Source organism: Mirounga angustirostris, unplaced genomic scaffold (genome assembly GCF_029215605.1).
Source record: "Mirounga angustirostris isolate CCGP_5_RB_7025 unplaced genomic scaffold, mMirAng1.0.hap1 SCAF_2, whole genome shotgun sequence".
NCBI classification, from domain to species: domain Eukaryota; kingdom Metazoa; phylum Chordata; class Mammalia; order Carnivora; family Phocidae; genus Mirounga; species Mirounga angustirostris.
In genome coordinates, this window is record NW_026991710.1 from 127,109,131 (window position 1) to 127,132,254 (window position 23,124).

At 39.7% G+C, this 23,124-nt stretch overlaps 1 protein-coding gene across 11 annotated transcripts in view; it reads right to left on the reverse strand.

Annotated features, from left to right (window-relative positions):
• The window catches only part of SH3D19 (SH3 domain containing 19), a 176,035-nt gene that overhangs the window by 76,743 nt on the left and 76,168 nt on the right, over positions 1-23,124 (reverse strand). For 7 of the 11 annotated variants that reach the window (XM_045880307.3, XM_064585160.1, XM_045880308.3 and 4 more), the window contains exon 2: positions 11,974-12,013. In XM_045880307.3, coding sequence (XP_045736263.2) covers positions 11,974-12,013 — 40 coding nt within the window. Of the gene's footprint in view, positions 1-11,973; positions 12,014-12,095; positions 12,313-13,961; positions 14,169-23,124 lie in introns of those variants that run through there. The other 4 variants (XM_064585159.1, XM_064585156.1, XM_045880309.3 and 1 more) reach the window with 3 other exon arrangements.

The following is a 23,124-nucleotide window of genomic DNA, read 5'->3' on the forward strand; positions in this document are numbered from 1 at the left end:
TGTCTTTAGCCTAAAATTTCAAGAGAAACAACTTGATTATCACAGCATATAGGTCAGAAGTCCATCAGCTACGGCCAAATGGGGCAGGGCCACGTGGAAACATGCTCACAGGTGTCTATCCTTCATCTGGGAGGCAGTTCTCAGAGGGGCCAGCGCAGGCTGGTTGCACGGCAAGCACACTACACCGCAGTATCACCCCACGGCGTCAAGAGCAGATACTGTCCAGGTCAGGGTGTTTATGCAGACGCCAGTTTATGTTCCTGGGTAGACTCCTGCATGACCAGACACCAGGGCTCCAGTACAAAGAACTCTTTAGGATCATAAATAATGCAACTGCACAGTTACTTAGGACAAAACAGATCAAACAGATCTGTCAGAAAGAACTTCTGGTTTACAGACACTTGAAGAGTGCTGATCCTGAAAAGCAGAAAGAACAATGAAACTCCTATCCAAGTGGGTTTCATCTGCTTAACTGAGGTCCAAAGCAACTGGGAGGGCCAATTTTATGTGTCAGCTAGGCTAGGCTACAGTCTCCAGTTATTCAAACATTAATTTACGTGTTGCAGTGTAGGTATTGTGTAGATGTAGTTAAAGTTCATAATCAGTTGACTTTAAGTAATGGGAGATTATCCTAGATAATCTGAGTGGGCCTGATTCAGCTGAGAGGCCTTAAGAGCAAAACAGAGCCTTCTCTCTAAAGAAAAACTCCTGCTTGTGGATGGCAGCTTCAGTCTATGGACCTACGTTCCAGCCTGCCCTTCGAGGAGATCTACTCTCTGGATTTCTGACTTGCCTAGCCAGCCTCCACAATCATACAAGCCAATTATCTGCAATTAATCTCTCAATACACATCTCCTATTGGTTCTGGTTTTTGTTTTGTTTTTTTAAATTAAACCCTAACTGTTATAGCAACTAAATAATCACTGTAATAACCCTAGGAAACAGGTATTATTATTAGACCCATGAATAGATGAGGAAACTAAAGTACAGAAAAATAAGAAACTGCCCAAGGGAACCCGGCTCCTAGGTGGGGAAGCTGGATTCTAATTCAGGCGGAACCGACGTCTGAACCCAAACACGTTACCTTCTATTCCACAGCCTTTCTGAATGATTCTACCAGTACGAACAGAGCCTAAACAGCTAAAAAGGTATATTTAAAAGTTCATTTTGGAGTACCCTAAAAGGTTCCCCAAACTTGAACACACACAGTCCCAATTTCAAATACAGGCTCAAGGGATATGAACATTGATGTCTATGCCTCAAATCCAGCTAATCTGAGCCCTGAATGCCCTTGGATGGGCCTCCAAAAGGCTCTGGGTAAGGGGATCTCCAGAGGCTGTGGATTAGTACAAGACTCCTTTGGAAAGTATTATTTGGGGCCTAAAATAAAGCTTACAGAAATGGGTCATGGTTAACAAACCTGAATATCCCAACAGAAAAATGAGTTAAACTGAAAGAAGCAAAATTCTTAGTGGTTATCTTCTTCTGATTCAGCCACAACAATGCAGGGCCAGAGAAGATCTTTAACCCTGGTGACAATGAAACCTTTTTCTGAGCAATTCAGTAGTATATATGAAAAATCTTAAAATGTTTTTTTGATCCGTTAATTTTGATCTATTAATTCCACTGCTAGGAATTTATCACAAGGGGTTAAGCAGTGATGGTCCACAAGAATGCAGGTTTAAGAATCTTATCACAGCATTGTTGATAATAGTAAGAAATTAGAAAGAAACAAAATGTCTGACAATAGGAAATACTTACCTGATGGAATACCATTAAAAATCATATCCTAGAAAAATTTTTGTAAACTATTGTTTTGTGACAAATAGTATGTACAGTATTATTACATTAAAAAAAAAATCACATATGCACAGAAAAAAAGACTGAACCATCAATTTACCAATTTAGCATTCAGTGGTTGGACTATGAGTAATTTTAATTTTTTTCTTTTTAAAAAATAAACTTTCTAAAATAAAAATGTATTACTTTGTAGTACAAGTTTTAATCATAATTTATAAGTTTAGTGAAATGGGAAAATTTCATGATATAATGTTAAATAAAAATAATTTTATGGAACAGTGTATTCATGAGCCTCTATGTTAAAATTACAGTATCTGTTTGAAAAGATACAAACCAGAAAAAAAATATATCAAAATGTAATAGTGATTAACTGTGAGATGGGATTATAGATGTCTTTTTCTTTTATATACTTATTTTTTCCCAAATTTTCTATCATGAACGTATTCTGCTTTATAATCAGAACAAATGAATGCAATTTCATTAGGGAAAAAAAAAAGCAACAGTGTTAAAGGCTGGAATTCACCATATGGAAAAATTCTGAAGAGTACAGTTCAGCTGATAAGAATTTTTTCTATTTGGAACTTCTTTTTAGGATCTGTAACCAAAGAGAAACTACTGGGCAATAGAGAGGGGTAACCTTAAAGTCCTGCTTGTCATCCCTAGCTAGCTAGCATCCCTGGATCGACTGCCTGGAAAAGGCAGTGAGTGTGCCAGGGACAAGATTATCTACAGGAAACCAGTTTACAATGGAGGGCATGTTTGTCTTTTTGACACAATGTTACTCTGGGGCATTCAGACAATCAGATAACTAACATTTTCCTTTTATTCTTTTATTTTTTTAATTTCCAAAGGGTACTGATTCTCAATCCTCCTTTCCAAAAGGAGAGAGTCACACGTGAGTCTTTCTTGGGCATGCCTGCCTCCTTTTTGCTGCATTTAGTTACAAGTGTTGCACAAGGGTAGGCAAGCTCATGCTGCATCTTTGCAGGGCTCCTCTGCAGCTGGAACAAGATCCAAAGTGACAAAAACTTGATTTACTACCCAATTTATTATCTAGAGGAGGACGTAATCAAAAGGGAAGCGCCCAACCTTGAAATTATATTTTCTGGACAAGGCCTGATTTCTGGTTTGAGAAGGGTTTTATGTATAAGGGCAAGAATGGATTTTGATCAAGAGCAGTTAACTGTTAATAAGACAGGAGGTGACTGGGCTACTGAGGGGCTGTTTAGCAATTTTGTGCACACCAAGATTCTACCAGGAATTAGTTGGTACACTTTCATGGTTTATAGTCCTAATCAATGCTCTTGAAGAATGTGATATATGCTGTGCCATTAAGGGAAAAGATTTAAATTAAAAATTGAAGTCCAGCTGTATGAGGATATTTATTAGCTGGGGTAAAACCATAACCTAGGAACAGACTGAGATCCACAAAGACGTATACAAAGTTCATTCAACTAAAGGCCATTTATCATAGATGTTGTAGAACTATGTAAATAACTGCTTCTAAATTATACTGCAGAAAAATGAAGGATGAATATAAAATATAACTAACCGAAGGGAAAGAGAGAAATGAATTAGAATGAAAAAATTTAAGGGCTAGGCATTTCATACGCTCCTTGGAGTGCTGAGAAATGGGTGGCCATGCATGCCCACCCTGAGAAAAAGTAATGAATACAGGCCCAGCAGCTGTTCCAAAGTTAACTGCCTGCTGATAGTTTAATTTGAAATAACCTCAGAGACGCCCCCACACTAAGGACTACACAGGGGTAGGCCAGCTGATAAAACTCTTCAATCACCCAACTGATAAACCATATAAATGCTTCATTTTCATGCTCATCACTCTGGGGCAAATGCTAACGTCACATTTCTTAAAACCACAACAACATAATAAATATACATTCTCTGTAGAATGGACATAAAATGTTACTAATCCTTTCACATTTCTCACTGCAAAAGGATTTTCGCCCCACAAAACCTGCATACACTTTAATTTTTCACCTCGTTTACAGCATTACAGATGCTACAACAAAAGCAATATAGCTTAGAAAACATAATGCCACAAGCTAATTACATACAAGCTATAGTTTATAGCCGTACAGGAATCAAAACATATGGGCAGGGAAATGCTACAGAATTATAGGAGTTAAACTAAGCCCAGCAGAGCATGACATTTTAACAAACATATTTAGAAAGGAGAAGATCAAAAACAAGTCAGATCTTTTGCTTCTAGCTAATCTATTTAAACCATAATGGGATGATGGTAAAGTGTCAAATAAAATCCTCAACATCTTTGTAAGACCAGCAACAGGGTACCAATGCGGAGAACCAAGACTCTTTCAAATTCTTAGTACTAAAGGGGTTGCTGATTTTTAACGTCATCAATTATGAATTCTGAGTGTACTGACCTATGTGTACAATATACTGCATGTTGAGTTTGAGTCCCTCCCTGTGTGGGGTGACATTTCAGGCCATATTATGTGGAAATGAGCCCTACTGAACCTGCAGTGACACCAAACCATCATGAAGCAATTAGGGAAGAAAACAGAAATATAGGGTATGTAAAATTTCAAAACTTAATTATGAATGAGAATAAGAGTTCAATAGAAACTTGAAGAAAAAAATCTACCTTAGGGTACCTGGCTGGCTCAGCCGGTTAAGCTTCTGCCTTCAGCTCAGGTCATGATCTCAGGGTCCTGGGATGGAGCCCCACATTGGGCTCCCTGCTCAGTCCGCTTGTCCCTCTCCCTCTGACCTTCCCTATGGTTTATGCTCTCTCTCTCTCTCTCTCAAATAAGTAAATAAAATCTTTTAAAAAATCTACATTAAAATAAACAACAGAGGCTTTCTTACACACGTATGCACAAGATATGAACATAAAGATGTTTATTGTGGGGCACCTGGGTGGCTCGGTCGGTTAAGCGGCTGCCTTTGGCTCAGGTCATGATCCCAGAGTCTAGGGATCGAGCCCCTCAACGGGCTCCTGGCTCAGTGGGGAGCCTGCCTCTCCCTGTCCCTCCCGCCACCCCCCGCCCCCGCTCCGGCTCATGCTCTCTCTCAAATAAATCAGATCTTAAAAAAAAGTATGTTTATTACAGCAGGACTTCTGCTATGCTACTGATAAGCAACCCAAATGCTATCAATAAAGGACTGGTTAAATAAATAATAATATAATTACATTAGAAAATTCTATGTAGCAGTTTAAAAAAATAATGCAGTGGAACGTGACATGGTAAAACTTCCTAAAATATAAGTGAAAAGGGCAAGTTTGTATAAATATATATATATGAATTTATATACACACATACATACTATACACACAAACATCCCTGTTTATTCTAAATATAATTTGAATATATACTATACATATATGCATAGAAAGCACACTAGGATAGACACTGAACCACTAGACTTTTTTTTTTAATTTTTTTAAAGATTTTCTTTATTTATTTGAAAGAGAGAGAGAGCAAGAATGAGAGGGAGCATGAGCGGGAGAGAGGGAGAAGCAAGCTCCCCACTGAGCAGGAAACCCGATGCAGGGCTCCATCCCAGGACCCCGAGATCATGACCCAAGCCAAAGGCAGACGCTTCACTGACTGAGCCACCCAGGCACCCCTAGACTCTTTAAAAAAAAAAAAAAAAAAAAGACTGATTGATTGATTTGAGAGAGAGCGCAAGCCTGCATGCATAGTGGGGAGAGGCTTGGAGTCCCACATGGGGCTCGATCCCATGACCATGAGATCATGATCTGTGCCTAAATCAAGAGTCAGACGCTCAACCAACTGTACCACCCAGGTGCCCCTGAACCACCAGACTCTTAATAATAGTTACCTATGGAATAAAGGCAGATACTACTAAAAAATGTTTTCATGTATTACTTATATAACTCTTACGTGACAAAATGAGATAAAAATCCACAAAGCAGTAGAAGACACTTCAAGTAAAGGAGCTACAGGAGGTCACCTGGGTGGTTCAGTCAGTTGGTTAAGCATCTGCCTTCAGCTCGGGTCATGATCCCGGGGTCCTGGGATCAAGCCTCACATTGGGCTCCCTGCTCAGCGGGGAGCCTGCTTCTCCCTCTCCCTCTCCCTCTGCCCCTCCCCAGGGCTCATTTAAGTTCTTACATAGTTAAATTTACCAATCTTCTTTGTGGTCTATACTTGTTGAGCCTTGTTTAAGAACTCATTCCCTACCCCAACGTCGTCATAAAGATACTCTCATATAGTTCTTCAAAATGTTTCAGTTTCGGGCACCTGGGTGGCTCAGTTGGTTAAGCGACTGCCTTCGGCTCAGGTCATGATCCTGGAGTCCCAGGATCGAGTCCCGCATCGGGCTCCCTGCTCGGCGGGGAGTCTGCTTCTCCCTCTGGCCCTCCCCCCCTCTCATGTGCTCTCTCTCATTCTCTCTCTCTCAAATAAATAAATAAAATCTTAAAAAAAAAAAAAAGTTTCAGTTTCATTTTTGGACTTCTATGTATTTAGATTCTACCTTGTATGATAAAACAAATTCCATATGAATTTTTAAAAATATGGATTGTCAGTTGTTGCTGGACCATTTGCAGACATGTCCATCCCCCCCCCCCCCAATCTGAATGCTGCCTCTTAGAACTGTGTGTATCCACCTATGTCTACTGTGGACTCTATTCTGTTCCCTTGACCTGTTCTTCTGTTTGCTGACAAAACTAACTGTCTTAATCACTTGCAGGAGTCCACCTCCCTCTCTGGAATTTCAAAACTGCCTTGGTTATTCTTGCTCTTACTTATAAATTTCAGAGTCATTTTGTTGAGTTCAAACAATTTTTTTGTGATTTTTCTGAAATTTCATTGAATTTTATGAATGGCTATCAAAGGGGATTATAACAGGTGGTTTTCAGAAGGCTTTAGGAAGACAAAGATTCGAGTGATAATTTTTGAGAAGTAGATTTAGGGTTCTCGTTTCAATGCCTTTTTTTCTTTTGTGGCTGCTGTAAATTATTTCCTTGTAGTAGGTAAAACATTTAAGACAAAGTAGCTGGTTTTGCAGTCCCCATAAGTCATTGGGATCTATTATACAGAGTTGGTTGGGTGGCAAAAAAGAGCTCCTAATTTTCCATTCCTGGCACTGATTGCCACAGGGCTTAACTTTCTTTATTATCTTTAGCTCCTACTTCCCTCTCAATTAGTTTCCCAAACTGTCATTTCATAGCACATTTTTCTAGATGTTATTAATAGCTGTGTCTGGGAAAGGAAGTTACAATTTCAAACAAATTCTTAAAATCCTGTATAGTAAATCTCTCACTTGGAGTTTTATAATGCACTTTAGTGTATCAAAGACTCTTAGTGGAATCCCAGCAATGAAATATGTCTAATTTTGTTTTAACTCATGATTTCACAGGCTTTTTCGTGCGTATTTATTTCTTGCATACTGATTAACCTCCTACGTAAGAATGTGCCATGGGACATCAATTTGGTAAAGGGCATATTTAAACTAACAAGGCAAAGACAAGAGGAATGCAGATATTTCTGACTTCAAAAGAGCTCAATCAGCAATAAGCGAATTTTTTAAATGCCAACATCAAAACAAACTAATCAAAAAGCACCCAGCAAATCTCTTACAGACGCTTAAGCAGTATGTTTTAGCTTGAGGTCCTAGTGTTGACCTATACCTGATAAAACTCTTCCTTTAACTTGACAAGAATTATGCTTTCCTTCTTTCAGCACCGAAATGAAAGGCAGACATCCCCGATTTATTCACTTCTCACTGGGAAAGCTATAGGAGTGTCTGGCCTTATAAAAATACAAACAAAAGAAATGCATCTCTCTCATCCTTGCTGGGCGTTGAGCCCATCATTCTTGCTGCCGAGTGAGTGGCCTGAGGAGAACCAACAAAAATACCAAAATTAAGTGACTTTTGTTTATATTCTCTTCTTTCTGCTCTGTTGGTGCAGCAGGTACTCATCTGCCCGACGCACCGCAGGCCTGGTGAGGTAGCCCTGCTCAGCTCAGAACGGCACGGGGAGAACAGGGCACTGCCAATCTCAGCAGACACCCTGCACAAAAAACAATGGCTTTTCCTGCAAAAATATTTCTTCTTTCTTATTAGGCATTACTCCTTGCTGTACTTGTAACAGACCTAGTCAGTAACAGTTATGGGTGAGCTTTTTGAGAGTCAGATTCCTCCCAATTTGCAAAGGAGGAACATTGGCATTTTCTTTCTCTCTTTGAGCTATAATTGGCATTTATCCAACAAACATTTATTCATTAAGTGCTTCTCATGGACCAGGCACTATACCAAGTGCTAAGGTTACCAAGACTAGCAGCATAGTCCTTGAGAATCGGACAGTATAAATTAGAGGTAGAAGATAAAACACTTTCTGAATAACCTCAAGAGTACCACAAGCATTGCCTGAAGTACAACGATGAAGACCAGGAGCCTGACTTTAGAGTAAACAGGCTCTCTGAGATTGGGAGTGTGAACCCCAGACAACAGGCGCTCTATGCTCCATCCTGCTGGAGTCTTTGTCTTATTCTCTATGGTACCCTGAGCCCAGATTAGGGCCTCTCAACAAACACCTATTGGCTACTGAGTGATCAAGGGGCTGGAACCATCTAGAATAGTAATTTAGCAATGTGTGAATCTTTTTAAATTCCCAGCACTAGCTTATCTAGCTTTTCCTTGGCAACGTTCCCTTCCAGAGTGACCCGTTCCGTCTTTGACCAGTTATGTTAAGCAATCCTTCCTCACACGGTGCAGAAACACAACCCCCTCAACTTCCACCCACGGATGCACACGCTGCCCTCTGGGACTCGATGGAACACAGAATAGTTGCTTCCACTGCTACTTTTTATTTTGCAAATTTCAAGTCTATAGGAAAGTTGAGGGAGCAGCACAATTAACACCCATATGCTTTTCATCTATTCACCAATTCTTAATATTTTCCCATATTTGCAGTTTTACCTCTTGCTTTTTTTTTTCTCATAAATCATTTGAGAGTTATTTTGCAAACATAAGACTGTATCACCTCTATTGCTTTTGTGGATATCTCTTAAGAATAAGAACGTTCTCCCACATAACAGCATTTCTATTATATACCTAAGAAAAGTTTTATTAATAAAATATTATCTAAAATAAAACTAACTCATATTTAAATTTTCTTAATTATCCCCAAAGTGCTTTTTTTCAAAATCTGGGTTTTAAAATTCCAGATTAAAGAAAAATTCAGTCTCTTTTAATCTAGAATTTTTCTTCAAGCCTTTTTGTATTTTTATGACATTATCTGTGATATCTATGTGTATTGCTAATGTATTATATGGAGGCACATACTGTCAGGATGTCTCACTACTGATGATATATAACTTGACCACCTGATTAAGAATGAGATCACCAGATCTATTCACTGAAGTTACATTTCCCCCTTTGTGATTAAAAATAATTTTAAGGCAGTGTGAATATTTGTCCCTCCAAAAACTTTTTGCCCAACTTTTAGTAGCCACTTGATGATCCTTGCCTGAATCAACTATGATACTAAGAATTATAAAATGATGATTTTCTAGGGGCGCCTGGGTGGCTCAGTCGTTAAGCGTCTGCCTTCGGCTCAGGTCATGATCCCAGGGTCCTGGGATCGAGCCCTGCATCGGGCTCCCTGCTTGGCAGGGAGCCTGCTTCTCCGTCTCCCACTCCCCCTGCTTGTGATCCCTCTGTTGCTGTCTCTCTCTCTGTCAAATAAATAAATAAAATCTTCAAAAAAAAAAAAAGATGATTTTCTAATTCTATGAGCTCTTCTGCATGGATTTTTAAAAATCCAATGTGTTAGAATCCATTATCATTAAAAAAATTTTTTGATACTCAAATTGTCCCAAATTTGGCCAGCAGGAGGTTCTTGAAACTGCATCCTAGGCCTTTTTGATATGACCCATTAGTTGAGCATCTCCCTTCTTTCTGTCACACCATGAGTCCAGGCTCACCTGTACTCTCCCCTCCCCAGACCTGGAATTAGCCATTCCTCCAAGGATCCCTTGTTCCTGGTGGTGAAGATTAGCCTTTAGGAGGAACAAGTGCTCAAAGCCAGTTACTTCTTCTGTCCCATATACCTCCCCAAACTTCCACACTGAGGCTAAATTCACCAAACTCCTTATACAAGTCTTCCTGTGACTTAACTCTGATTTCCATCCTACTCTTCTCTTTCATATTCCCTGTCTCAACTCAGTTGCTGTCTTCTATTCCAGTGGTTCCCAACGTGGTACATCAGAACCACTGAGGGACTTCTTTACTATACCGATTCTCTGGGGTGGAGCATGGGACTCTGTTTTTGGTTTGTAAGTTATTCAAGTGGTATCAATATAGCCAGTCCACTTCAATTTTTCAAGGCCTTGTGGATCCAAAATTGGATACAATATCAAAAAGTATGGTCCAGAGCTATTACTTTTCTTTTACTGGACATTCTATTTCTTTTAGTATAAGTAAACTGATGCTGCCATTTTTTGGGGAGGTGGAGGCAATGACATAAAATTTCTGACTTATGACAAATTTACAAAGAACTAAATCCTCAAGACTTTTTCAAACATACTGTTAAGTTACAACTCCCTTATCTCCTTATGTTCCATTGGTCTTTCAGACCTAAGTGTAAGGATTTCTGTTTGTTCGAATTTAAACTTATACTGCTTGATTTATCAAACCTTCAGGGTCTTATTGTCCTGATTTTTTTTTTTAAGATTTTATTTATTTATTTGAGAGAGAGAGAGAATGAGAGAGAGCACATGAGAGGGGGGAGGGTCAGAGGGAGAAGCAGACTCCCTGCCGAGCAGGGAGCCCGATGCGGGACTCGATCCAGGGACTCCAGGATCATGACCTGAGCCGAAGGCAGTCACCCAACCAACTGAGCCACCCAGGCGCCCTTATTGTCCTGATTTTATCATACAAAATGTTCTTTTTTTACCATTCCAACTTTATGTCATTCACAGTTAAAGTCTTCTCTCTTACACTGCCTTTCTTCTATTATTATTTTTAAGTATTAAAAAAAATCAGTCTTACAGACTTTTCTATGACTGTGGTGGTGGTTACATAACTGTATGTATTCGTCAACACTCATAGAAACATATACCAAGAAGAGTGAATTTTAATGTCTGTGAATTATACCTGAAAAAAAAAATCAGCCTTATATTCCAAATATTCCACTGTACTTTTCTCCCAGATTAGGCCTTACTGACCTATTTTGATTGACAATCTCTGCAAAATGGAGGACCAACTAATGGAGTTTTCATAGACTTTGTATTTTTTTTTTTCATTCGAGGTCAATGTATTCTGGGTTTGATACCCTGAAAAACCATCAAGGTTTGGTTTACCAGGACGGTCAACCCAGTGAATGCATTATTACCACTTTATCAGTCCCCACAACACAAAATGTAAAGTAAAAGTGATGGACTGTGAAATAATGTGAAAATAATATTAAAGGAATCATAATCCTGCACAGAAGTAGGCTTAAAAAAAAAAAAATCGAACACAGGCTATCACTCTTGCATAGGAGTAGAAGTTAGATCATTTTCCACCTGTAAGTTTGACAAGGATTTTAAAAAATACTCTTCGGTGCTGGTGAAGGTCTTGTGAAATACATGCTTGGACAATGTGAGTGAGGGGCTTAAGTGGGACAGCCTTCCCGGCCTTTGAATCTGTCTAACAAGAACTTAAAGAATTCGACTCGAATACATATATACTGAGGAAAACTAGAATCACACCAAACTTTTAGCAGTAACCAGCCATCTCTAGCTAATGGAAGACAGGCTGTTTTGCTTTGGTTTTTAATGCTTTACATTAAAGAAAAGATATTGAAAATATTTCTATAGTGAGCCCATTAAGTTTTATAGTTAGGAAAAAAGAAATACATTTATAAAAATTTTGGTCAAAGAAAGGGGAAGAAAATAAATCACCAAAGGAAAGAAATAGGGATTTTTTTGGGGGGGGAGGGTAAAGATTCAGCTGTCACTGATAGGAATTCTCAAGAAAAACACGTCTTTCAGGTAGTCAATAATTTCATAAAGAATTTTTCTTCCAAAAATGAACAATATTTCCCTTGTGAAGCTTTTCTGAATGCCACAGAAGATTCAAATATATAGCAACTCTATAAGGGATACTTGCACTGCCTCCAAATATTTTCCAAATGAGAAGTGTTATACAGAATTATTAAAAACCATAAACTCATACCTGGAAGAACGATGCTCTGGTTTATTTCGTTCGTTGCGATCTATAAAGAAAGAAAACAGTTACATGTCAAAATACTCTTCAGAAGCCCTGGGAAAGAAGTTCTTAAATACCCGCTGCCATACCATAGATTTCACAAAGGACTGTTTAAGGTTGCTGTGTCTTCCCCTGTACAAGGCTCTTCATCAGAGTGGAAAGGATTTGTCTGACAGAAGATGTACAAAGGATACAAAGATAGGCATGGAGAGTTTTTACGGTTTGTTAAAATTATCTACTTGGAGAGTATATCATTATATATATTATTTCATTTCCAAAGATCTTTGCTGTTTCAAACACTTTGCTAAAACCCAAACAAATTTAGCTGAGGAAAGAAAGTAAGGAAACTGAAAAGCCACAGATTACTCAGCTTAAAAAAATCATTCCATGAATCATGGTTGGCAAAAGCTTCCAACAGGAGAGGGAGGGGGAAAAAATGAGCAGTCAGCTACAGCAACATCTGCAAACACCCTAAGACCCGGACAGCCTCATCCTTAACTCTCTATTGCCCAGAACTTTTCAGAAGTTGGATTTCAACGTTTCACTGATAATTAGGTCTAATGTGCTATTACATAGAAGGCGGTGGTTCTTGACAAGGAGTGCCCCCTTCCCCAGGGGACACCTGACAATGCCTGGAGACATCTGTGGTTGTCACGGGTGGGGAAGAAGGAGCTACGGGTATCTAGTAGGTAGAGAGGTCAGTGATGCTGTTAAACGTCCTACCATGCAGCCTACAACAAAGACTTATGTCACCCGAAACATCAATACTGCTGACGCTGAGAAACTTGGCCACAGGGTAAGCGACAAGGGCACGGCTGCTCGAAGTTTTCACACGTGCCTCTTTGGAGGCTGCTGTAAAAGGCTGTTAATCAACCTGAAGACTATACGAAAGAAAGAACTACAAAATCCACAGGATGTCTTTTTTGTTTTGACTCCAAATAATTTTTTTCAGTACATGCTTAAGAATAAACAAAGTAAAAAGGTCTCAGTGTTACGGAAAAACTAACAACAGAGAGCAATGTGTAAGCCATAATAAAATCCTATGCAATGACTTTTTAAAAAATCCTATGCAATGTTATTAAAATACAGTTTCCTAAAGTATCTTCTGAATACTAACAATATAGAACTTAATGGCAAAACAAAGATCAAACAGGAATTCTTTTTTTCCCCTTGATTTTATTGCTTGTAGAACAGCATAAAGATACTAAAAACATACTATAAAACTTCCGGGGAGAATTATCAAAGAAAGGGCATAGGATTTACACAGCTAAATTGTATTTATCAATTTTTCTGAATAGGTTCATAATGGAAAAAAAAAAGTTTTTTGAAACCTAGGAGTTAGTACACAGGAAGTATGTTTTCTTAAAGACTAACAAGCAGGAAGATTCACAATAAACCATGTTTGTTTAGATATAGTGCTGCTCTCCAAAGTGCACAATGTTAATATGCTTCTGGTTCCAGCTTCTCTACACAGTGACCTAGTATTACTGCCGCTTTATATTATTTTAAGATTTTATTTATTTATTTGACACAGAGAGACAGAGCGAGAGAGGGAACACAAGCAGGGGGAGTGGGAGAGGGAGAAGCAGGCTTCCTGCCGAGCAGGGAGCCCGATGCGGGGCTCGACCCCAGGACCCTGGGATCGTGACCTGAGCCGAAGGCAGACGCTTAATGACTGAGCCACCCAGGCGCCCCATTCCTGCCATTTTAAAAACTTTTGTTTTAATTTAACTTCGTTTCACACTCTCTCAAATAAAAACATCATGGTTTTTCACTTATGGAGCACAAAAAATTTAAAGTCATAGCAAGACAGCGCACATTTTACTCATTTTTTTCAATCATTCCTCTTCAGCTTTAGCCTGCTAGTTTTGCTAACAACAGGAAAATATCTCAAAGCAAAGCTGGAAACTGGATGCAGATCAGCTATGCTCATATAGCAAAGCAACAACTCTTACCTGTGGCTAAAGATGAGCTAAAAATCTGCCCAGGATACCATTTGATGTGGCTGTGATCCTAGTTTCGTAGAGTTTATTTAGGCATGTAATAGCAAATTCCCCCACAAATCTCCCTAGTGGTACAACACACAGGAGGAGGGGAGAAACAGAGTCACAATGCGTGTAAACAAGACTCAGCATCTGAGGGCTTCCCTCCAGGGCCTGTTCTGATTGGCAGATGTGCTATGACCAATCTGCACAGCTGGAATGTGTCCACTCAGGAAGTGAATGGCTTGTAGCCCTCCTTCATTCTTGGTTAAAACAGGAAATAGTACAGTCATTTTATACTTTGTACTCTAAGAAGATATAAATGCCTCCCCACAGTATTTCTCTATTTAACTAGTTGATAATCTGTTGGAAGACATTTTAAACATTCCCTCCCAAATTCCCTCAGTGTTATATGTGTTACATTCCTATGCAAATATACATACACAGTGATTATAACGTTATAACACTCCTAAGACCCATATATTTGATAATTTGAGGGTAAGGGTAAATTATCCATTACTCCCAATATCCCCCATTCTCCAGCTCTTGACAGTGGAAAACAAATTAAAACACATGTTCTTGTCTTACTATTTTTTCTCAAAGTGTAAAAACAATCGGATTTCACATTTTGCCATAAGCCATCTTTTAGCTTGAATAGATATAGATGTAGTATGTGTATGTATGTCTACACAAATTTTTATATACTTATTTTTTTTTTAAGATTTTATTTATTTATTTGACAGAGAGAGACACAGCGAGAGAGGGAACACAAGCAGGGGGAGTGGGAGACGGAGAAGCAGGCTTCCCGCTGAGCAGAGAGCCCGAGGCGGAGCTCGATCCTAGGACCCCGGGATCATGACCTGAGCGGAAGGCAGACGCTTAATGACTGCACCACCCAGGCGCCCCTTTACTTATTTTAAGCAAAGTAATTTTCATGACAGCCAAGACGATTGTGCAATTGTCAAGAAACAACACTAGTGGCAATGCTGAATTTTTGGCAAATTAATAAATGGTTATTATTTTGGTCCAAAATCCAAGACTGAACAAAACAAAGCACTGAGGGCAGATTTGGGATCTGGATCTTGCCAACAATAATAAAACATTTGGATAGAACTCCCTTAAGAAAAGGAGAACAGATCCATAGCAAATATGGAAATTTTATCTTGACTATACCTAGTGCTTTAAGCATATGGATTTTATTTATTTCAGATCAAATATTCTTTGGCATATATCCCCCCCAAATTTTTTCAGTTTCTAATTTTTAAATAATTAGGAGACAATAGACTTGCAAAGACTTCCTGAACTTTTACATACTTAGGAATCATACAATTAACTTACTAGACCAAAGTCTCACCATTTATATGATAAAAAAAGAATTATTAAAAATAAGAATGCTCTAGGGGCGCCTGGGTGGCTCAGTCGTGAAGCGTCTGCCTTCAGCTCAGGTCATGATCCCAGGGTCCTGGGATCGAGCCCCACATCAGGCTCCCTGCTCCATGGGGAGCCTGCTTCTCCCTCTCCCACTCCCCCTGCTTGTGTTCCCTCTCACTGTGTCTCTCTCTGTCAAATAAATAAATCTTTAAAAAAAAAAAATAAGAACGCTCTAACTCTAACATTTAATTGCCAAATAGTACACTATCCACAGCAAATGTGCAGCAACTCCAGGGGCCCACCATGCAGTGCATGATGATTAAGTCACTCAAAGATCAGCAGTACACTCTCAATGTGAAGGTCAGCATGGCTGGATAGCTATATAAAAGTCTGTTGGTTTTGTAGGTATATGTCACACACACACACACACACACACAGTGGGGCAGGCGAGAGAAAAAGAAAATATGCTTGCATTCCCTGTTCCTACTCATCCATGTCTCCTGGTTAATAAAGCTAATTGAAGAAATGGAAGATTACCCCACAAACAGAACAAAAGCAGAACATGAGGCAGAAATGGTGTAAAAGGTGCTGTTGGCTATGTTGAGTGTAAATGTTATTGGGAGATGTAAAGGAGGCAATAGGGGAACCCAGGGTACATCAAAGGGACAGAGGTCAGGAGAGTGAGAGGAAGCTATCAGGGGTTGATGACTCTGTAGGAGAACTCCATTTTACCCCAAATTTCCTGCTATGATGACTTCTGATTCTAAGTAATCTGGACATACATGAATCCAATGTTTATGTATTTAGGTGATATTCCACTTAGGTAGAAATGGGCCCCTGTTCTGGCAGGGACAGCTTTTCGGGAATGGCTAGGCAGGGTCTACTGATGTGTAACCATTCAGGGTGACTCTGAATCTAATAATACGACAAACACTTTGAAATGAAGATGACAAAAATGCAAATGCCATCCTTTGCTTTGATTAAAACTATGAAGAATGGCCAACTTAGAAATTATTAGAATCCATGGTAAGACATTCAGGCTTTGAGGATTTGGCTTTGATCACTTACCTGGACAGAAAATCAAACCCCATTGGATAGGGAACTTAGACTACTAACTCAAGTCGGCAGTGAAAAGTCCTAAATCGTTCTTTGAAATTAGTGGGAAGACTCAAGTCTACATGAATGAATACACACAGACACACTCACAATAGAGTAGGAAGCGGTCTGATGGAATCTGCCTTGTACCTCATACTGGAGTATTAAAATGAGTATTATCTTCAAAATTAATATTATCTATGAGGGGCTTCTGTACCATACTCCCAAGCATTATTGTTCCAGCTTGGGAGTATATAGTACATACAGTATATGTTACTTTGGGAGTATATAGTATATGTTACTTTTAAAAAATGGATCAATCCTACATAAATGTTGTGTGCCATTCAGTATTTTTTTTTTAAAGATTTTATTTATTTGACAGAGAGAGAGACAGACAGAGCGAGAGAGGGAACACAAGCAGGGGGAGTGGGAGAGGGAGAAGCAGGCTTCCCGCTGAGCAGGGAGCCTGACGCAGGGCTTGATCCTAGGACCCTGGGATCATGACCTGAGCCAAAGGCAGATGCTTAACGACTGAGCCACCCAGTGGCCCCCATTCAGTACTTTTTTTTTTTAAGATTTTACTTATTTGACAGAGACAGCAAGAGAGTACAAGCAGGGGGAACAGTAGAGGGAGAGGGAGAAGCAGGCTCCCCACCGAGCAGGGAGCCTTCTATGGGGCTGGATCCCAGGCAGGACCTGAGCTGAAGGCAGATGCCTAACCGACTGAGCCACCTAGGCCTCCCTGTGCCATTCAGTACTAACTAAAGGATCCACATATTCTGAAAAAGAATTCCCTGCAGCAACAGTATCATTACCAATTTACTTATAAGCAGAATAAATAAAATAATGTATCCATCCATGAGAAGGAAGAGGATATTCATGGGTCATGAATCTTACTTTGGTGACTCTTCTCAAGACTTAGTTCCACTCAATAGCTCATGGATGGAATTGTACATATATGAGATCAGAGTTTTCAGAGGCTTTGTTAAAGTCTTTAAATGGTTCTTTTATTTAGGCAAAGAAAACTGCAACTATATGTCTACCTGAAAAGAAGCCAGGGTTCATTCTACAAAATCACTGACACTAATACTTATTCATGTCCTCCTTTTAGTTCATTTCACCATCCTTTCCTGGGTGGTCTCCAAACTGATTTTTAGTCATTTTTGGGACTCCCACACTAAACAGTATATTGCTCTTTTATCTTTTTTTTTTTTTTTAAGATTTTATTATTTGAGAGAGAGAGAGTTCAAGTATGAGCACAAGCAGGGGGAGAGGCAAAGGGAGAGGTTGAGAAGCAGACTCCCAGCTGAGCAGGGAGCCCAAAACAGGGCTCTACTTATCATGACCCTGACATCCTAACCTGAGCAAAAATCAAGAGTTGGATGCCTAACCGATGAAGCCACCCAGGCACCTCCAGTATATTGCTCTTTAAAATGGCAGGTTTTCAATAAATACGTATTTGCTGTTGTTGAACCCAAGAAAGTTACTACTACACCAAGAAATTAAAGACTGTCTCTGTGAGTTACCACTTCAGGAGGCATATTATAAAGTTTATGTGACTGCTACTCACGCTTCTGTGGGTAAGTGGAAAAATTTAGTCTACACCACTGTCAATACTGACACCTGTTATTAATTCTAAAACGCCTAAACTCATTAAAATGCAGCACCCTAATCACACAGTGAGGGCAGAACTGGAGAGGAAGGGAAGTTTTGTTCAAGAAGGGAATTCTGTTTCAACAAAGCAGACTGTCTCTGGAATCTGTTTTCTCCTTCCCATGCCTACCGTCTTTACCTGTATTTATGCTCTGATCAGCACTTGTCAGGACTGTTGTGTCTTGACTGGATTGTCGGGTTCTAGTCTCTTTTCCCCCAATTCAGCCATCTTGCTGTCCAGACAAATCTGTGCCTCAGAAAAATTACAAATCACCTCATGTTTAGAGTCTAAGAGGATTACGTGAGCTAATGACAGTGACGTTCTTAGGACTTTGTGCAAAGTGAGCACTCAATAAACGTCAGCTGCCATGTGGTTAAAAGGCCAGCTATTTCTTAGTGGTTGTGACTGGCCCTGCCCTGTGGTGACGGCACAAGTGACTCAGTCTCTCTAAACCTAGGTTTTCTCATCTACACAGTAGGGAAGAATGCTATCCTGATAGAGCCTTTGTGAAGATAAATGAATTAAAGGGTATAAAGAACTTAGCTCAGTACCTGGAACACAAATTCTATGACCCTGTTATGACAACTCTTACTATCTTTAGCACCTGGCTCAAAAACCACCTTTTTCATGAAACTGTCCCTGACTCCTCTTTCTTTTCGGCATCCTTGTATTCAATTTCCTATTGCTGCTGTAACAAATTACCACAAACTTAGTGACTTAAAACAACAAAAACCAATTATCCTATAGTTCTAGCGGCTAGCAGTCAAAAGGCTAAAAGTCAAGGTGTCTGCGGGGCTACATTCCTTCCGGGCGCTCAAAGTGAGAATCTGTTTCCTTGTCTTTTCTAACTTCTCAAGGTCCCCTGCTTTCCTTGGGTTGTGGCCCCTTCCTCCAACAATGTAAAATCTTTACATCTTTCTCTTTTTCTCACTCTGACCTCCTCTTCTGCCCCCCCTTTCCACTTAAAGGACCCTTAGGATTATACTGGGCCACCAGGATCATCCAAAATTATCTGTTCATATCAAGGTCAGTTGATTAGCAACCTTAATTCCTCTTTGACATGCAATATAACATCTTCACAGGTTCCAGCGTTTAAGACATGGGCTTCTTTGAGGGGACAACATTATTCTGCCTACCACATCCTACCTGAATTCTCATGCTCTCTATATCACTCATTTGACACTTAGCATATACGTCTTATTAACTTAAGGTTTCAGGCATGTGTCTATCCCCTTATCCCATCAGTGTTTCTGATAAAGGCAGGACTCTTTGTTATAAAAGTTTTTAAGTAAGCTCTACGCCCAATGGGGGGTGTGGGGGCTTGAACTCATGACCCCAAGATCAAGAGCAGCATGCTCTACCGACTAAGCTAGCCAGGCACCCCTGCAAGACTTTATCTTAAACTCTGCTTCATAGTCAGCCCTCTGTAAATGTTTGTTGATAATGGTGATGTCCAATACCCTTTCATTCCCCTTCCTGACTTTCTGCCCTGTCATTTAGGCTATAGCTAGTTCAGTGACATATCTTTACCAGTGGAAAAAAAAAAATGTGTCTTCCTAAGAATGCCCATACATGTTTTTACTTTTTATAAACACAGTAGTGATTCAAGAATCACCTCTGCCCTATAATGACCCCCACATTTGGTCTACTCTTGTCTCAAAGTAGCTCTCACCAAACCAAACCATACATAGGAGAAAAAACTACAGCACATCTGAATTCAAAGAAGAATCACCTATCTGGCAAGAGACTGCTACCTTTAAAATAATTTTTCGTTAAAATGGTTCAACTGAATCATTTTGTTACTGAGTTCAACTCACTATTGAACTAGGCTTCTTAAGTTAGTAGTTTCAGAGATGAAAAGTCAGAGCCACCATCTACACTGCCTCTCTTCACCCCAAGGTGCATTTGGTAGAAACTTTAGGAAGATGGACATTTTACCAGTGCCACTCAGGTCCTGGGAGCAAGGTGATGGGGGCAGGAGAAATCTAAGCAGGCTTAGAACAGGGTGCCATCAACTCTCCTTGCTGTTCCCACCTCAGGCTCCCTAAGGATTCTCTTAATAATTACTCTCAGACCTTTTTTTGGTACAAAATCACACGTTTTCAGCAAGTGAAACTCATGATTCAAAGAGGGATAAAAAGACCTTTTAGTTAAATTTAAATCTCTATTCCCCTAACTACCAAATTAAAAATATTAGACCCATATTCAAAACATGAGGTCATCCCTAAGGGTTTTTCTAAAGGAGTCATAAATTTTACCTAGAATAAGATACGCTACGAGAAAGGTAACCCGCGAAAGTGACCCAATGACAGGCATTTCTTACAGTGTTTCCCAAATTATAATAACCTCCTGGTTAGTCACAGAGCATATTAGTATCTTAACGACTCTGAGAAATCTTGCAATTAAAAAAAAAAATTGTTTAACTTTGTTTAACACAGCATTTCCCAAACTAATTTGAGGATGAAAACATTTCTTACAAAATCATACTTGATATCTGGTAGCCTGGCACACAGTGTGATCTTATCATCGCCATCCACTCCCCTGGAAAACCAAAGTCACAGCTTGGCGTGTGCAGCTCCGTGGCCAGCACCATGCCGGGTATGCAGGTGGCACTTCTCTAATGAACTCAGCTCCCACCGCTGTGGGGCCAGGCACAGGCTCCAAATGCAAAGCAGAGTAGGAGTCTCCATTCCAATCCTATCAGGTCAAGCCCTGGTCTTTTAAGATTATATTAAAATGTCCTTTCTATATTCCCCTCACTTATTTATCTTTGATTTTGCCATTGTGTAGGTTAATTTGTGCATCTCAGAATTACATGTTCCACAGAGATGAGTGCACTTAGGGTCTCCAGGTGGCTACTACTGGTCATACCCGTAATGGGAAATTGATAAATATTTCAGTATGACAACCCAGGAAGAGGTTAAGTGCAGGCAGTCTAGGTCAGACAGCCTTGTTTCGAGTTCTTGCTTCGCCATCTATTTCCTGAATGGCCTTAGCAAGATATTTAAGCACTGTAAGCCCCAGTATCCATATCTGTAAAGAGGGTAACAGGAGTACCCATATCTCATCAGGTTGAATGGGGAGTAAGTGAAGAAATACATACAAAGGATAGTAGGACTGCTGACGAGGATAAATGCTCAGTAAATGTTTACTATTGGGATGATAATATCAGGGAAACAGAATATGCATAGAGTTCATAATACTGTGAGCACCATGATCTAAAAAGGTTAATTATCCTTTGTCCAGTATGGATTTTTTAATTCTTTGGGATTTTTTTCTCTTGCTTATTACTGGTCAAGAGGACAGGACTGTACTAGTAATTAATTTCCAATCCTCCACTTATCCAATCACTCCAGCCTCTTACCCTTTTGAACCAAGGGCTAACTATAAAAAATTAATAAATATGGACTTTCAGTTTTCTTCATTTTCCCACTGCAGCCTCTGACAGAGGTGATATATAAGGCCTAAGCAAGCAGGAGAAAAGAGAAAGAGAACTCAAAGGCAGAGGCAGTGCCTTCAGGATGAAAACAGTGCTAACCAAGAATCACCACCCCACCCCCCATTCCTTGAAGTCTTTCCCCATCCCTAGTTCATCCTGCTGGTATTAAACCCTCACAGTCATTTTCTGAGACCCAAGATCTTTAAAATAAATTTCCTGAGTAGGATTAATGAGTGATATAAAGAAAGAAACTAAATAGATAAAATATTTCTATTTATAATATATGTTATATTTATCTATATAGATATAAAATTACTGAAATCTGCCTCTATATCTTAGGATAGTATGGATTTCTTTTACAAGAATCCAAAAAATGGGGCACCTGGGTGGCTCAGTCGGTTACTGCCCTCTGTTCAGGTCATGATCCCAGGTCCTGGGATTGAGCCCTGCATAGGATTCCCCCCTCTGCCCCTGCTTGTGCTCTCTCTCTTGCTCACCCTCCCTCTCAAATAAATAAAATCTTAAAAAAAAAAAAAAAAGAATCCAGAAAACAAGGATTAAAATTGTTATTTAATTGTTATTTTAGGTGTCAACGGATAGATAACATCTCTAACCACAGGTTGCTTTTTCAGCTGTTAGGGTAAAAATAAGGATGATTTTTTTTCTTTAAAGGGCAAACGCCCATTCTTACGGTCTCCTATTCCTTTAGTTTTGATTAATTTGCAGACGTTACAACAAAGTTTTACCTTTTTACACTTGTCTCTGCAAAATGAGCAAATATCAGCCACCACTCTAACCAAGAGACTCCTTCATCTGCAGAGAAGCAGAAAAAAAGGAGGAGGGGGGAGATCGCCTTATTCCAATTACCATATACCTCACTCTAAGATTAGGCTGTGCAAATCTTTCCTATACAGATAAGGACTTTTCTGATCTGAGTCCTCAAACAGATTTTTATCCACAGTGGGGCAGTCTTGGTCTCTAATCTAAAATCAAGTAAAGGTAAAGCCTTATCTGGCCTTGCCACATTACCTTAACTAGGGATAGAGAATGTATTCCTTGCACACCACCACATTGCTTCTTACAAATTCAAGCCCACCCATCTCCTTCCTCTCCACTTTATTAACAAAATTCCAGCTGCACAACCACCTTCAAAAGGCTATTGGGACACAAGTGAAGAGAATGCCCAACTGTCTCATTCTATTCTTCAACTGTACAGAATGCCTCTGAAGTAAGTGTTCAGTTCTGATTTTTCACAATTCTAAAGACACACAGGATCTTTAAGAGGAGACCTGAGAGACATCTGCCATCTCAGCTTTGAAGCCTTACTTGATTCCCCAAGGGCAGAAATAACGCTTCCCCACCCCCACCACACAGTGCCTAGCACCCATCAGCACTTACCACATGTTGAATCACCTTCTAATTCTCTTTATCGATGTCTTTTTTTTTTTTTTTAAGATTTTATTTATTTGACAGAGAGAGACACAGCGAGAGAGGGAACACAAGTAAGGGGAGTGGGAGAGGGAGAGGGAGAAGCAGGCTTCCCACCGAGCAGGGAGCCCGATGAGGGGGCTCGATCC